Source organism: Pagrus major, chromosome 6, assembly GCF_040436345.1.
Source record: "Pagrus major chromosome 6, Pma_NU_1.0".
NCBI lineage: Eukaryota > Metazoa > Chordata > Actinopteri > Spariformes > Sparidae > Pagrus > Pagrus major.
This window is the reverse complement of record NC_133220.1, coordinates 21116469-21133884: the sequence shown is the minus strand read 5'-3', so window position 1 is coordinate 21133884 and position 17416 is coordinate 21116469. Positions and strand designations below refer to the sequence as shown.

The following is a 17416-nucleotide window of genomic DNA, read 5'->3' as shown; positions in this document are numbered from 1 at the left end:
GTGTCCCCTGCCCTCCATATCATTTACTTTGAAATATTCCTACTGCTAACTGATACTGCTAACTCAACTGAGATTCACCTGACATTTAAACATACATTTCATCATCTATATTGCCATATATATACAGATATATATGTTACATGCCTGCCGTTTGCTCTCTTTGCTCGCTGTGACCTGGGCCATTATTGGGTCGACTGTGTTTGCTAGTAAACTATGACAAAAATGATTATGATTAATATCCCTTCACATCACATGCGATTACATCCTGCATGTTGACAGCTGACCCAGATACTATTCCTCACGCCACCACTTCCTTTTTCCCACGACACAGCAAGCAGCTGATGTGGGCTTTCACTCGTACGCTGTGGTCACCCCTCGTAGTTTTTTTGATGCTCGAAAAACACTCCGTCTCCCCTCAGTGAGGGTCAGGTTTGAGTTTTGTGAGTAAAACAAAGATGAGTAAGCATAGTGACGAGTTTTGACCTCAACACACCATTTTCACAGGTCTCTGCACTGGTAACTGGTAGTGGTCCGCTCATGGTTCCCAGAGTGCAACTTAAACATGAAGAAGCACTATTAAGTCACAGCAGTCTGCACCAGAGAGCTGAACAAACGTCCAGAAGACATCAGACTTTTAATTTTCACTTCCTCTAAATCAAAGTTTAAATTGTTTATGTTCTCCACTGCCTTTGACTGAAGCTGAAACCTGCATTGATTTTTTTTTTTGGGCCCTGACACACCAGACCAACAGCTGGTTGTCGGCCAATGCAGAGGCATCCGTGGCTCTAGCACTAGTTAGCCCTTGCCAGCCGACTGAGCAGGCAGAATCGGCAGCAGAGCCCATCAGTATGAAAAATCACTCTGACTTGCTGTTCAGCTAAGTGACTATGCGCAAAGAAAAGAAATGGAAAAAGTTGCTGTAGTAGACATTATTTCACTCGTCTGGCGCAGTTTGTCCTTATTTTTCACCTCTGCCTCTTTGCCAGTGCAACATTTTACTGGACATGTTCTCGATTAGAAGTGGCTATTTTAGCATGAGTGGTGTGACAACATGCTGCTTTATCAAAACAACAGTTTGTATATCCGTCGACCTGGGTCTTCCAGTTGCACCCAGCCGACCAGGATTTCAGTCCCATGTAAAACCAATAGTCAGTGTCGACTGGTTTAAGGGAGTATTTATTTCAAGCAAAACCATGATCCTTTCCTAAAACTAACCAAATAGTTTTGGTGCCTTTATTTTGAAAGTGTAAAATGCGACAGTGACACAGTGGACTGCTAGGTCTATTACACAGTTTGGCGTGACACCAGGTTAAAAAATATTGAATATAGCATCTTTAAAGCTGCAGTAGGCCATTCTATAGAAAGATAATTTGTTGCGTCTCAGTCCCAGGTCATCAAATACCGACCCTTTGGTTGGTGTACGAGTCAGTCCGAACACCAACAACCCATCGTTGAGTCTTATAATCATTTTTCAATCATTTTTTTTTTTTCTTTAATCTCTAATCATTAGCACTGTGCACTCACATCTTGGCCTATCTTGCAATTATGTCTCTGTTTTATCTTTCCAGAGTTCTTTAAAATGTCTCTATCCTTATAATTTGTATTTGATTGCCTATATTTTCTGTTTTCTGTCTAATTCTGTGTTTTAATGCAAATCAAGTTCAAATGTGGAATCAGGCACTTCTGTGGTTCAGCAAAACACACAGCCACCAAAAAAGTGAAATATGACTGAGCCTACAGATAGGCTGCTGTATATGTAGATGCTCTGTGGTACTAAACACTTTTGCTGCTTGTTAGTCATCATGTTTACTTCTTCACATACTGGCAGTGATGATCTCACACACACTGGTAGGCTAATGGACTATTAGTCATGGCAGCTTCTGAGCCAAAGTGATGTATATGTAATGAGACAGCGAGATTGTTGGCAGGACTTTTAAGTAGATTTCCAAGAAAGTTTCCTTTATCTGGAGGTGTTTCTCTGCCTTTATAAATAGCTGTGGGACACGGAGCCAAATGAAATGAAACACTCAAATAGAGATTGCAGAATGGAGTTATAAGAAGGAAGTCTTCAGGGGAGGTAGAAGGAAATCAGAAAGCTGCAAAAACAGAGGAGAAAGCTCCAAACCACACAAGAACACTGGAAAAAAATCCTCTCTCCGGCAAAAGTGCGTCTTTCCTGCAACCACTGAATGAAAAACAAATAGATTAGATTAAAAAGAGGGAGCCTTTGCTATCCTGACTGTGACTGCGAGGCTTTCTATAAACACAAACTCAACCACAGACTCGCAAGCAGACAAAAAAGGTATTTTTAGAGTCAGAGAGGAAGAAAACACCTTGTATAACAGCAGTGCAGCATCACATCACACAGGCGGTGTGTATCCTCAAGAAAGGAGTCAGAGACGTTCTATTAGGCTCCATGACCAGAGGTGAAAAAGCAAGGCATCTCAACACATGGCTGTTTTCCTATTTCACATTTCACACATCTATTCGGAGGGCCTGTCAGAGCAGTGCAGCTCAGAGTAGAGCTGTTCTGTAATCACTCCCTGCGCAACTGGAACAACAGAGGATTTACGGGTCGGGGCAGTAATGGGACGTGTTTGTGTGTCTGTGTATGTGCATGTTTGATAGTGTGTGTGTGTGTGTGTGTGTGTGTGCGTACAGCTGCCTTTGCTCTGAAGCAGGGTTGCAATTTTGTAGGGGTACAGATTAAGAAAATCACTTTCTGTTAAAATGCATTTAATATGAAATCTGTGCCTCACTCCATGCAGGAACAAAAAGAGAAGTGTCTTTTTACTAATATACACTAATGCTTTCATCTAATCAGATCTAAAGACAGTTAATCATGATTCTTGTGTTGCAATGATGTAACACTTCAGAGATCCAGTTTTTAGTCAGTTCGCAACATGAATCTGCTCTTGCTGATGTGTATCACATCCTTCTAAACACAATCTGCTGATTTACTGCAAAAATATGAATGGAACTGTCACTGCCCTGTTGTTGTTATGGTTGTAGAAAAATCCACATACAACGCACCTACTCTGTCGTCTTGACTTTCTAAAAGTTTGTCTTGGTGTTTCATGGAGTCAGACAGAATTCCTGTTAAAAGGAATACCTGCTGTTCAGGGAATCATCAACACACACAAGGAACAAAGAATTAGCATTAATATTGTGGCTTACGTGCATATAGTTGTTGTATAGTTGCCTTTTTGTGCTGAACTGACAAATATATCAAACAATATACAACTGGTCAATATTCACTTTGCCCTTGCCCTGACGAAGGCCTTTTAGGCTGAAACGCGTTGGCATGTTTTTATTAGACTAGTCATGTACTAATAAAGGCGTTTTAATCATTACCCTCTTAAGTGCCTCAGATCTTTCCTTATAAGTGGGGCCAATATTGTTCCACATTAGTGGGACACTGTGACAACGTGGTATGTGGCACGACTCACAACTGGGAGACTTTAAAAGCAACTAGCAGCCGTTAGCAGCTAACTCAAGGAAAGAAGAACAGTTACCAAAAATGTCTTCAAATCTGGGGAGACAACAAAGTCCGGGAGTTCCTTATCATCTGAGCACAGGATGAGATCAACCGCAGTATAACAGAAATAGTAGATGATTGCTACCATAATTATATACCATTGCCATCGTCACATAAAGCGCGGTCCGACGATAATATCTCATAGCACCAACGCTGGCATGCTATCCAAAATCATACACTGGGGCGGTACTATGTTGCCATTGTTTTGGTTCAGTGTAAATAAACAAAAGTGGCGTGAAGAGGGAAGTATTGTGCGATCTCTGTCTAAAACGGGCTAAAAATAAACCAAACCCAACATGTGCAAAAGAGCCTTTGACAATCTGTGGTGTAACATCATGGCCTATTGTGACTGCACAATTTTACAAGCACTAAACAATATACAAACAAACATAACGGGGCAAACAATATGATGCTAATGTTAGCTAGCAAACACTTTGTGGAAGCTGTCAGTACCTGATCTGCACAGGGAACCAGACTTGTTGGGCAAATTTGCGTAGGTCAGGTCCTAACAGCTGACCGATTTTATTCTTGAATTATGCTGTGAACATGAAGGACAAACAGTAGAAAGATTTTGTCCAAACAGCACCATTATTTGTATTCTGGCTACCTCACGAGTCGGTACCACACACAATAAAACTGGGCAGTGAATGGATGAAAAACATAATAGAATGAATAGAAATGTTGTTAATCTGAATTTACTACGACTTAAAGAAACTGAATTTGGCTTTGATTTATGATAAACCATAAAGTTATGACCAGGTACATCTCCTATCATAAAAAAACTGCGTAAAAACAACATAAATATTTGTTTCCAACAATTTTAGGAATTTAAAGAAGAGGCCTAACATAAATATATCATCAGAAAAACCTAAGAACAACTACAGTAAATGTCCCACTAAAGGGCAAAGCATCAACGTACCTCTAACTTGAACAAAGCAGCAGCCACATTTGCTGAGCAGTTTTCTGAACAGGTGCTGACACCCACACCCTCGCTGGTGGTGACCCCCTCTCATGATGATCCACTCCTGCTGCTAGACTCAAGACTATCAGAGGCAGGCATCATGCTGGACGGAAACACACATAAGCACATGCACACACACTATTCCTGCGATAATACCCGGAGGGGATGGAAGGAAAAGTGTACAGAGAGCTCCACAGTCATAGTCCAATCTGAGTAGAAACCCCTGGGATTAAAAAAACTGCTGCTTTTATCCCATGATTTGAAGATGAACAGTGGAAAACCCCACAGAGACAGTCCTCTCCTCCACTCTCAAGCCTCTCTGTGTGGTCAGATAGTGGGCAAAGATTATGAGAGGGACCAAAACTAAGTGAGAGAGAGAGAGGCAGAGGGGCAGGGAGTGGGAGGGTCTGTGATGAGGGAGGGGGAGGTGGCTAACATGCTGCACTGCTGCGTTAGCATCTGTTTCCCCGTCCCACCTCCTCTCATTTCTCTCCCCTCCCCTTCTGCTCCCTCTCCACTCTCTCTTCTCACCTCCCCCAGCAGCCTCCCTCCCAGTGTTAACTCTGTGGCTGTGGGACCTTTACTAGCATTGCATGAGCAATGACTAACATGGACTTTTCCATGAAATAAGCAATAAATTTCAACTGTACAGAGCGACTCTGCATTCTGTGTTTTATCATTTTTTCAGTGGATTGCAATGTCTGTCATTTGGTTGATCCACACATTGGTCCAGACTGAAATATCTCAACTTCCATGAGATAGACTGGCATCTAATTTTATACAGTTTTATGTGACTTCATATAATTCATGGTTCCCAGAGGATGAATCCTAATGACTTCTATGAGCTCCTGACTTTTCCTGTAGCGCCACCACAAGGTTGGCATCTGTGGTTTTGAGTGATATGTCTCAACAACTATTAGATGGATTGTCATGAAATTTGGTACAAACATTCATGTCCCTGTCAGGATGAATCCCAATAACTTTGGTGATCCCCTGACTTTTCACCGAGCCCCAGAATCATGTCAAAAATACACACTAAAATATGTGGAGTTAATGACCAAATACCTCCAAAACTAACAACATTCCCATCAACCTCTGCTCTATCACTGTGTTAAGTGTTAAACAGCAAGTTTTAGCATGCTAACACACCAAACTAATATTGTAAACATGGAAAACATTATACAAGCTAAAGATATTCGGCTATTGTTTAATGATCATTTAGGTTCTGGAGGCAACAGCAATTGTTGCAGGCCTTTCAGGGAAGGCAGCAAAATACTCCTCCACTTCAATTGGTCATTTTGGCTAATCTCTATGAAAAATATCTGAATCAGACGATTGGGTCAGAGATTGCATTTTGGCGAATGCGTTCTGCAAAGAGTCTTTATGCATCAAATAACAGTTATACAATGTAGTGAACCTTGTTCACTGCATTTAGCCCATCCCAGTGGACAGCCAACAGCCAATGTACAACACTCAAGGACCAACTCCTGATCTCAGCCAGTGCCTTAAGTCATGGGCACTGACCAGAGAATAAACCAATATACGTACATGTTGTGATGGCAGGGGAAACCAAAGCATGTAGAGGAAACCCATGCAGGCACACGGAGAATATGCAAACTCCACACAGACTGTTTACCTGCACGCAACCCAGCCCTCTCAATCATGATTGGTCAATTCTATGACTTGAATTTCCCCTATGGTATGGTACATCTTATCTTATCATTTAGCTTGAAGCATCACTGTGTGTGTGTGGACTCTTAGTCTCGTTGAAACAAATGTGTTCCCTCATCTGTTTTCAACCATACAGCATGCTACATAAATAAAATATGACAGATTTAAAGGGAATGTAAATGCATTTATGCACTTTGCACACTGTCACAAGCAAAGACCCACTAACACGCAAGCAGCTGCAGAAGTGCAGACACAGAATGAAAACCAGGTCCCCCAAGAGGTCACAATATAAATCTAAGGAATCGTCAGATGATAAACAGGGTTGGTAAGATGAAGAAATTAGGTATATTTCTGCCACACACAAATCCTTTCTGCTCTTGATATACAGTACTGGATCATTTTAAGAGGGGGAAAAAAATCGCTGCACAAATAGCTTCCCCTGTGAAGCTGGGCGTTTCTCTGAATGTAACTCACTGTGTCACATTTTCACTCAGAGTCAGTAGCAGTTACTCAGATGTACTTGCAGGTTAATTATGAATCAAATCTAATCAACAGAGATGATCTATAATAACTGCTTTTAAAAGGTGCACTATGTAACGTTTTTCCTTAAATCTTGGTTACGTAGTCTTATATTCTTGAATTGTAGATGGGTAATGAGCTCTTTTTTTTTTCTCACCGCACCATCAAGCAAAATGCGAGCTGATTTAGCTCTAGTGTTTACAAACATAAACAAAGCATATAAAAAAAGTCATGTTAGCTCTTGCAAACTGTTATTCCTTGTATCACAGGCTCTCTTTCTGTTTATAGGCCTGTAAAAAAGCCACATAATACACCTTTAAAACTGCTAAAGAACCTCCTTCTCTAATCAGTGAGGCAGTTGCCTGCTCTCCTTTGTCACCACAGGTACTAAAGCATTTCCTCTGCCGTGAAAAAACCAGCATGTGGAAATAACCGACACACAGCAAACTGAGCTGGCAGGATGGAGGCAGACCGATTTAATCTCAAAGCCAAGATTAAGCATTCATGACTAGATGATCTTCCGAGCACAGCTGTCCAGGCTCGTGGCAGCCGGTGGTGTGATTCAAGGAGATTTATGCATTAACTCATATGAACCCAAACTTGGACAAAGTCAGGGAGGAAGAAAAAATGAAAGAGAAGAGTCTGTGTAATACAGCTGCTGTCTCTATGTGACACACGTTTATTACACAGTTCCACGCACACACAAACAGATAAACGCACATTCACCTCACAGGTCGACCAACACAACCCTGGAATCTCAATCCAGCGAGGACAGATTACGGCTATAAAAATATCAAAATGCTCTTGCTCTCTTGGCCATCGAGTTAAGCTTTTAAAAACTCTCCTGACGTGATGATCCCCGTGAGCTGAAAGGCACTGATCTCCCCCACAATGCAGGATTACTGTGTGTGCATGCATGTGTATGTGAGCGTGTACACGCCTAATGAGCCAATATTTAATCATCAGGATAAGGTAATGTGTTTTTTTATGTTTGGTGTTGCTTTTAGTATTTTAAATCATAAATCCATGATGTTTTGTGGGCAAAGTAAAATCAGATGAGAACACACTGCTCCTTTCTGTCACATGGCTCCCCTCAACGGTTGAGTGAAGAGGTGCACTCAGCAGGAAACCACAGTATGAGTGCAGCAGATAAACCCTCTGTGTTACCTTTGCATCCTGCAGCCACACTGGACTTCCTTGCCCACTTGAACTGCCTCTGTGTCTGCACGTCCTGATCGTTTTCATCTGACAACAGTTTCTCCAGGCTGCTGTCTGAAATCTTAAACACAAGACAGACAGGAATAATAAAGAGATTAAGTTTAGGTTTAAATAAAAACATCAATCAAAAGCATTTATTTGTAGTGGTATTTGTATTTTAATGTTTTTTGGGGTAGGTAGGAGCTAATTGCACCACTTCTTTGTTCTATTTCACCTCTCTCTCTGTCCCTCTCTCTTTCCTATTGTTGCTTCAGCTTGAGCAGTTTCTTATCTTATCTGAGGAATTTCCCTGAGAGGGTTAAACTGGTCAGGAGAGAACAGGTCAACAGTGAATCCTAGGCCAAAGAGGTCTGATGCTATCTGAAGAATGAGTTTCATCTTATTGATGACTGATCTATAAAATACTGAAAACCAATAAGTATAGCTGATTTTTCTCTGGTTACTGCCACATAAACAAGTCTATCAAAATTAAGAGGGCAGGATAGTTGAAAAAGTTCAGACAGTATATTGGAGACAGTATTCACCCTGCAGCTTGTAAAATTTTGATGGACTAGGCATCTAACACTCACACTGATCTGCACCTCATTGTGTCTAAATTCTCAAAGTTAGAAAGCACTGCCACATAAACAGCAGCAACATTTTGTCAGCACACAAGCTGAATAAATGCAAGTCAATATCTGTTTTCATGACACATTGCTAGTTATTCTTAAAGGCGCACTAGTCAGGAATTGTCATTGCTGTGTCATGACAGAGACAGAGAGAGAAAGAGCAGCGGTGGTTGACGGAGCTCACGAGGAGCGGCGTTAGTGTGGAGAAAGCAGCGAGTCAGAAAAAATAAAACTTTATTTTCTGATTGTTTCACAGCGGACACGTTATAAAGCACAGACAGACATGGCCATTCCCCTCCGATGACCCTTCAGATTATGTGTAACTGAGTGCAAGCTTCATCCTGTCCATTGTTTGCCTCTCTGCCCTGCCTGTGTGTGGGTGGAGATCAGCCACTCAGTCACACAGACACACATACCTGAGCTCTTAATGACAGAGCAATAGAAGAGGAGAAAGACAAAGACAGTCGCTACAGTTTCACAGTCCCGACCTCATGTTGTTATTGGCTGGGGGCTACACACCACTGCCCAAAGGGTAACACCTATAAACGTCCCAAACACAGCGATATACTAAAGAAAGTCTGGCAGAGGGGAGGGTCTCTAGACAGAGCCACATTCTACATGTACGTTGTTAAATAGGGAAAATCTGCATAGTATACCTTTAAAGCAAGACTGACTCAAAATTAACCCTATTTTTAAGAGATATTATATGACAATCAGATTATAGGATGAGCAGCAGCATTGTTTTGCCGTTTTAATTTCTATCCACAAAGAACAACATAATTTATTCCAGCTCTAAATGGAATATATTCAAAGAGGGAAAGATTTGACAAAAGCAAGATAAAGATCATCAGACAAAAATGAATGCATACAGAAGGGTCAACCTGCATTGTAAAAATAAGCACTTTAGATTAGGAAACATATATTAACCATTAAGTTTGCTTATTAGCATGCATTTAAGTAGCATACTGATTCTTGATTAGTCATTATAAAACACTTATAAATGCCTCATTCTGCATAATTCAGTCATAATTTTATACTTATCCATTACTTTTAACACTTTTTTGTTTTTTTACTTTTGTCACATAAGAATAGACCATATATATGAAGTGTTATTAGGAACTACCTTGCCACCTTTTAAGGTCCACACTGAGCAACGCATATAAAGATCATAATTCATGTACAACAACGTCCTTACTTACTATCAGTGGCCTTTAATTAGAAGGTTATTCAGTGAAAACTCTTAGATAATGGCCTGGAAGTTGTAGAATAAGTGTCATGCATAATAAGGCATTATTACCTGCTTTAATAAAGAATAATAAAAAGCCAATATGCAACTAACATGTATGCTAATAGCAACTAGTTCATGGTTATTATGTGTTCCCTAAAGTGTTACTAAATAATTATTTCTCATTTCTCATATAATATTAGCATTTGTATACATGTATAATGATGAAGAGCAGCCCAAGTTGATTCCCACACTTGAACAATGTTGGCCTTGTGGACCAAAGACACTCACTTTATCAACCCTGTATCCCAGAAGTTGTTCTGTCCTCACTTGCACTTTTGCCAAAGTCTTCATTTTGCATCCCTTGCTCTTCCGATCCCCCCGAGGTTGTCCAAATCTGGCGTCCTTCTTCTTATTGTCTTTAAATTCCCTGTATTTAGGCATCAATGCCTGATCCTTTAGTCTTTACTTATTCAAAATCCACAAAACACGTCGAAGCAGCTTCAGAAAAAGATCTCAGACAGCCTGCCTGATGTCCAACAGCAGGACAAAAGTAGACCATCTATGCTTTGTACCAGGTCTTTTTTCTCCTCTGGGCTGACGAAGACAGATGTTCAATTGCCGTGTGAACTGTCCTCAGGCCCTTCTGGACAACAGAGGAGTCAGTCGGTCCAGACATGTCCAACCACGTCCCGCAGGCCCATAGGCTAATAATGTCAGTGGGTGACCTTTCCCAAAGCAGGACTCGAAATAGCTACAGAAAAAATTCTAGTTTCTTAAAATAGCACTGCAAGTCCTGCAGTGAAAGCAAAAATGTAGTTAAATCTACTTGGAACTCGCTTCATAGAGTGCGCTTCATATAGCTCAGAATGCAGATGCATTTTAGATTTAAATCATGTTGATGCATTTTCTTGATGTTTAGGTTACAGCTATAACTGCTTATTAGTTTCACTCTATTATGACCAAATCATAAAGGCTGAAGCCTGAGAGCAGAGCCTGTGAAGTGTGTGAAAGTTCCCCATCCTGTGGTAAACCTGGGAAGTATCATGACTCAGCCTCCGCTGTGAAATGACTTGTTATGTTGCTGTTTTAACTCTTAAGTCTGGACTGTGTCCCATCTGTTCAGAGAACATTGGTCACCTCAGATGAGATCTGATTGTCTGCCAGTCAGCCAGTCTTAAAGAATTAATTAGATAAGTCTGGCTTTAGCAGCTTACAGTTAACATTTTATACATATACAATCGGATTAATTATGTATTTGTGGACAGAATACAACAAACTGTATGTGGTTGCAGTGTTTTCTAATAAGAGTTTTTTGCATTAATGCATTTTTATTTATATCTGACAGAAGGCAAGGTATGGTTGTTGTTCACGTGTGATTGTTCTTCTTCCGCCAAGTTTTCTTTCTGTTTATGTTCTTATTTATTTTTCCAATAAAGTTTCTCGACTTTTGTTTTGTGTCATTTTATTGTGGGTCAAATGTATTTTTAACAGTTCAGAAGGGTGAAGAGTTGGGAATTTACTTATTGTACAACAAATATCAATAAATATCAAAAAATATCCTCACAAAAAGTGAGGAAAAAAATGGCACACAACTTCAGGAAACAAAATGGTTTAGGTACCAGGTAGTATGCATAACACTGGAGTTGTGCTAAAAGATGAAAATGGCCAAGGCAGTCAGTAATCCTCTCCATAAAGCTGCCGTAAGTGGGATGAGCTGAGCACATGGTATCTCAGTGAAGACTCCGCTGAGACTCCTCCTCTTAGTTGTATGTCATCATGACAATATGTGGGATGGAAATGGGTAAAGTACCTCTATTTACAGGCCCGGGAGGAAACTGTGACCTCCTCGCTGCTCTGAAAACACAGTAGGAGCATTGGAGGAAGTCAGAAGTTGCCCACAAGAAGTCACAGAGGTGTGACACACAGGCACCGACACGTGGGTATATCGACATTTACAGCTGATTATTACCCTTTATGGTAAGTGTTTATTCTTTATGTTGATGAATCAGTGTCAGTAAGTTGATTAAAGTGATAGAACATACATTATGTAATGCTGTAGGATGGTTGAGGCTGCAGTTCTGCCTTTGAAATTTCACTTCTGTACTTTGGTTTCATGATCAGTGGGTTCTCGTTGGTCTGTGACATTAAAGATTTGATATCAGGAAATGACTTCAGAAATAAAGTCTGAAGTGGACTAGAGCATGTTGATTTAGGCAACAAACTTGGTTCAAGTGATAATGTATCGACACCAGGTGCGTCTTCATCAGAGTCAAAAAAGAAGGCGTTTGAAGCTTGTTAACCTCTTCCTTCAACTTTTAAGGAACTGATGTCTGTACATTTTTCAAAGTGCTGAGAGGAGTTCTGTGAAAATATCTGGAAATCAGTGACGCTTTAAATATTCCAAAATCACAATTATAACGCTTTGATTTGAGCCAGGAACACTCGAGTGTTAATGTAAACATTTGCATTATTACATACACATTACATTAAAGATAGAAAAAGGTTATTAGTCATTAGTTTTAATAGTTACAATGGCTTCAGAAAGCAGCAATAAAGCCAACTTGAGGCGACCAGGGCCACATGTGACATGAGGTTATTCTGAGGTGGGTTGTTCCTCATTTAGCTCTCTTGTATGTTCAGCAGAGCTTTTCGATGCTGATCCAGTTACTCAACAGTAAAGGCACACTGAGCTCACACAGCCACACCCACTCCATGACACACAGATAACACACACTCATAATCCCAGACTGACAGACTCATGTTATCCTGACAAGCAATAAGCAAACTTTAGATTTCTTAATATGGTCAAGCTGAAGCCTTAGATATACATGCTGTGATTCTGAAATGATTTTAATTTACGGAGAGCTTTCAAGGGAGGAAAATTCATCTTTTTTTTTTTTTAAATTCTTATAGATGTAGTCAAACAACACAGTACCGTCTCACCTGTATTGCTGTTGGAAGATGGCCACTGCAGCAGAGGACCCCCACCTGGGCTCAGGCCCCAACGAGGACGACGTCTCTCTGTCGGGGAGCGAGTCCGATTCAGACAGCATCCTCTCCGATGACTCAGTGCTTCCAGATTATATGCCAGCGAGAACAAATGGGAATGCAGCATCAACACTGTATGAAGCATGCGCCCGTAATGACTCCGTCACCCTGCTGAAGGTTCTGGAGAGAGGGGTCACACAAGAGGAGGTTATGGAGCTGGACATCAACAGCTGGGTGAGAGTCTCATTCATAATGTTAAAACCACTGTACATCACTCTCCCACTGTCATTGATTCTTACCTTTGATTATTGCCAACAGAACGGCTTGATGGTGGCCTGCTGCAAAGGCTTTATTGACATTGTGTACGGGCTTCACAAATGTCCCTTTATAGACATAAATCACCAGGACAATGAAGGCAACACCGCTCTGATGATTGCATCCCAAGCAGGTAAGTCGTTCCTACACACAAAAAGCAAAACAAAAGTCAAGTTCAGATGATAAACTGGTACAAAAGTACAAAACAAACAGTTGAGCTGCTTCAGTTATGGTTTGTGGTCTAGTTTTGTGAGCAGCTTTCAAAAGTTTCACGTTTTCTGAATCATTGCTGATCTGATCTCTGATTTCTGTGTTTTTATCTCCAGGTCATGTCAGCACAACAATGTACCTCCTAAACTACTACCCCGGTATAGACACTGAAGTAAGGGATTGTCGAGGTTTCACAGCCCTCATCAAAGCTGCTATGACGGGCCGCACTGACGTCATGGCTGCCCTTGTTATGGCTGGTATGTAAGACCAGGAGCAGAGCTATGAACTCTCCGGCACCTAATTCACTGATGTGTTAAATGATTTATTATGTTAGTTTGATAGAATTTACGATCTTGCTCAATTTTTTATTTATTTTTTATTAGTCTTGAAAACATATTTTAGTTTGTCATTCATTTTGATCAAATTAACTGCATGATGTATTACTGGAAAATTATATATTAGGACCTTACTGAGATCATACCAATATATCACACGCTGTTCACTGATAAAAAAAAGTAATAATAATAATAATAATAATAATGATAATAACTTTTATTTATATAGCACCGTTCATGGTACTCACAGTTGCTAACCCTTAAGTTAAAAAGGAAACAACACACTAAATATATATATATAAAACAACAATAATCACACAAAAGTACATATAAGTATACCCAAAGTGGTATTTATGACTTACAAAAATGCATACAAGTACATTAACATGGATGTATAAAATAATGTTCAGATAGTTTTCTCATCAGGTTTTCGAAGCATTCAAAGAACCAACTTTTTACAAACACTATTCTTTGTATCTTCTTCATCCACCAGTGAGACCACCTTTGACACATGTTGCACTCGTACAGGAGCTGCTGTACTTTGATATTATTAGGTCTTTTGTGAGACCCTGACATTAGCTCATTACCCAGGACTCTTACAGCACTGAGGGTGAGAATAGTTGACCCCACGGTTTACCTGTCCATCTTTGAAGCAAGCTAACTATTTTTGTGAGTGAACGTGCGAGTGACGCCAGACCGGTTTAAGGGATCATTCTGAGGACTTTACCACATCTTAACACAATAATCTCTGATTTACTAGTCCTGCAGGCTGCGTGTAGATTAGCCACCTGCAGTGCTAATTATAGACTGCACACGTTCCCTAAAATCTCTGCTAGTTATCATTTATTGTTCGACACCGCAGTTGGGCTGCAACTAGATTCTTTTAATTAATTGACCTATTTTCTCAATTAATCAATTAATCTTTTACTCTATACAACGTTAAGATATACCAAAAAATGGCTTTCACAGACTCTCAGAGCCCATGGTGATGTCTTCATTTTGCTTGTTTTGTCCAACTATCACTGCTTAAATCTATCTAATTCTTAAAGGATAAGTTCATATTTATCCTATTTACCTATTGATAACTATTTTCATATGTTAATTGCTGATATTATAGTATCATTATTATTATTGTAATTATTATTACAGTAAGACTTTTTCACAGTATGACACCCCAGTCCAGCTGGTTGTTCTTGCTCTTCCAAGTTAATTATATGGAATTTAGACACTATATTTTATTGGATATTGTCAACGGTTTGTGTGATAGTATAATGCTGGAAAGCCTTATAAATTTGATCCATCGTAAAACCCTAATTTCTGCCATTTCACCAAACCTCAACAAATCTGTACCAATAGGCTTTTTTCACTTAAGATATTTTGACATGTTACAGTGTGTAAATAATAAAATTGATGGCTGAATTTCATTTATGTGCTTCAGTTTCAGGATCCTGGTATTGTGCATGCTGACTCAGTGTCACACTGGGACACTTGTATAGAACTGAGCCATCGTTAATGTTATTAGACACACCTGTTCTTTTCCTACAAAGAGTCAAAATCTAAAAAAAGAAAAAGCACATACAGTGATTACCCTGCTTTATTTTGCCAGTAATTGGCCTTTTTTAGAGCAGAGATTATGACACATTAGAGCAAAAAACACAGGTGTAATTACTCATTTATGATGGCTGCATTAAACTGAGGTCTGCTAACTGTTATGGTATACTGGGACATTTATCTGTGAATTGGAATAAAGCCATCATTAAAAAGGTTAGAGACACCTGTGTTTTTCCTCTGCTATGGCAAGCCAAAATCTCAGCTGTGAAAAAGACCATTTGGCTCTCTGCAGATCTGAATAACACTAAAAGGAGGATGAATGCATTATTCATAATTAAATTAAAATTAACCATCACTCTCATAATTCCTTTGCTCTTCCATCTTTATTCCCAGGGGCTGACTTAAATGCAGTGGACTCCACAAAAGGGAAATGTGCTCGGGACTGGGCACTGAAAACTGGTCGTTATGAGACCCTGCAGCGTCTTCGCCGCCTTAAGTTGCGCCCAAAGGCTGAGCAGTTCTGTGAGAGTTATATCCCTGAGTGGCCTGAGCTCAAGGAGAGGGTCGCCACTGCCATGGCTGAGAAAACTGCCAGGGAAAAAATTACCCAGCGGATCAAAAACACATTTGGATTCAGATTACCTCGTGACCCGGAGGACAACGGGTGCTTGGACCACATGGTGCGCATGACCACCAGTATCCACAGTCCCCTAATCTCAACTGGATGCCGTCCACTCTGCCCTACAAGCCCTCCTGAGGTGGGCAAGAGGCGCCTGGCTGTGCCAGAGCTGGTGAAGAAACACTCAGATAAGGAGTTAGAAGATAACTCCGTGTGCCATAGCAATGGCTCAGTCTCACACATCATTCCATCAATCCACTCTGCAGAGTCAATCACTGCAGCGTGCTGTGTCGAGACCGAGCGGCGAGGCAGCATGCTCTCACTGGCTTCCACCAAAGTTGCTTCTACATTCATTTCCCGCAGTATGGCGAGAAGGAACAGTGTGTTCCCCTCTGGATGCATCCCCAAGATCAGCGTCAACAGGCCTTTGGAGGCAACACCAAAGAAAGAAAAGAAGAAGAAGAAGCTGGATAAACACTTCCTGGAACCACCCATATGGAGGTACAAGGAGATCAAGGATGAGAAAAAGCGGGAGAAAAAGAGAGCTGCGAAGGAGAAGGAAAAGAAAGAGGGAGAGAAAAAGGAGAAAAGAAAAGGAAAAAATGAAAAGAAGGCCAAAACCTAGGACTTTCAAAAAAGGGCTAATTTTGCCATGTGAATTGTCCCTTTTGAGAACAATATGATTTTAAAAACTATGTTAACCTCTGGACCTCAAACTTTCAAACCAATTTTCATGGAAATATTCAGCAAATATTTAATATGTGACCTCAAGAGAGAATAAGGAAGAGAGAAGACATTTTTTCTTTGAAAAAACTAAATGAGAAACGACCTACGACAAGCATTGCAAAGACTCTTTGGGAGGGGGTTTGAGGCTTTTAGCCTCTAAAAGTTGAGATATAAATATTACATGTATTTTGATTTAGGATAGAAAAGAGTTTATTTTTCCACAAATACTGTATATTAAAACATTTTAGAAATAAAAAAGACTAAAAGGACTTTATTTACATTATAATACAATAATATAATATAATTCAGTTTCACAGGCGCTGACACATTTATGGTATCTACCTCATCATTCACATAAAACTCAGACAGAAAGGCAAATATTATATACAGACCTGCATTCTCATTTCCTATGCAAGTTGTAAATAAAGACACATATAGCTACATCATAGCTCATTTGCATTGTTATATCATGTTTTATGTTAAATTTGTTGTCATTATTTTATAAATAGCTGACCAACAATTGTAAATACTGTACAATATGTAGCAAACATGAATCAAACTGGAGAATCTGTTTCATCCTTTAGTTCAGTTCTATGTTTTATTGCCATTTTCTGATGTTGCCAATAACATAATCATATGACATTTTCTGCTTCTATTAACTCTATGAGTGCATAGATTCAACTCGCTTGAATTAACAAATAAATATAGGACGGTGAAAGATTCAATGCAATCAATGCTGTCATTTGTGTTTGAAGCTACACTCATCAGTATTTTCATATAGGAGGAGTTACCATCAGGCTCTGCAGCTATCAGGATTTTAAGTCTATTTTATCTCATTGTTTTGATTTTCCTGCCTACTATTCCACTCTCATCAACCTTGTTTCCAGTCGCAGCTTGAAACTGTTTCTCAGCATTTGACAGCTAAAGAG

The 17416-nt window shown here is 40.0% G+C and overlaps 2 protein-coding genes across 4 annotated transcripts in view; one reads left to right on the top strand and one right to left on the bottom strand.

Annotated features, from left to right (window-relative positions):
* The window catches only part of arhgef25b (Rho guanine nucleotide exchange factor (GEF) 25b), a 29560-nt gene extending 19328 nt beyond the window's left edge, over window positions 1-10232 (bottom strand). For 2 of the 3 annotated variants that reach the window (XM_073469156.1, XM_073469157.1), the window contains exon 1: window positions 4458-4776. In XM_073469156.1, the coding sequence (XP_073325257.1) occupies window positions 4458-4551 (94 nt within the window). In that variant the 5' untranslated portion in view covers window positions 4552-4776. Of the gene's footprint in view, window positions 1-4457; window positions 4777-7856; window positions 7969-10031 lie in introns of those variants that run through there. The other variant, XM_073469155.1, reaches the window with a different exon arrangement.
* Window positions 10233-12704: 2472 nt separating this feature from the next.
* ankrd33ab (ankyrin repeat domain 33Ab) lies at window positions 12705-16386 on the top strand. Its single transcript, XM_073467696.1, has 4 exons — window positions 12705-12965; window positions 13050-13179; window positions 13373-13513; window positions 15536-16386. Exons 1-4 carry the CDS (start codon window positions 12705-12707, stop codon window positions 16384-16386), a joined length of 1383 nt encoding a protein of 460 aa, XP_073323797.1.
* Window positions 16387-17416: the final 1030 nt, after the last annotated feature.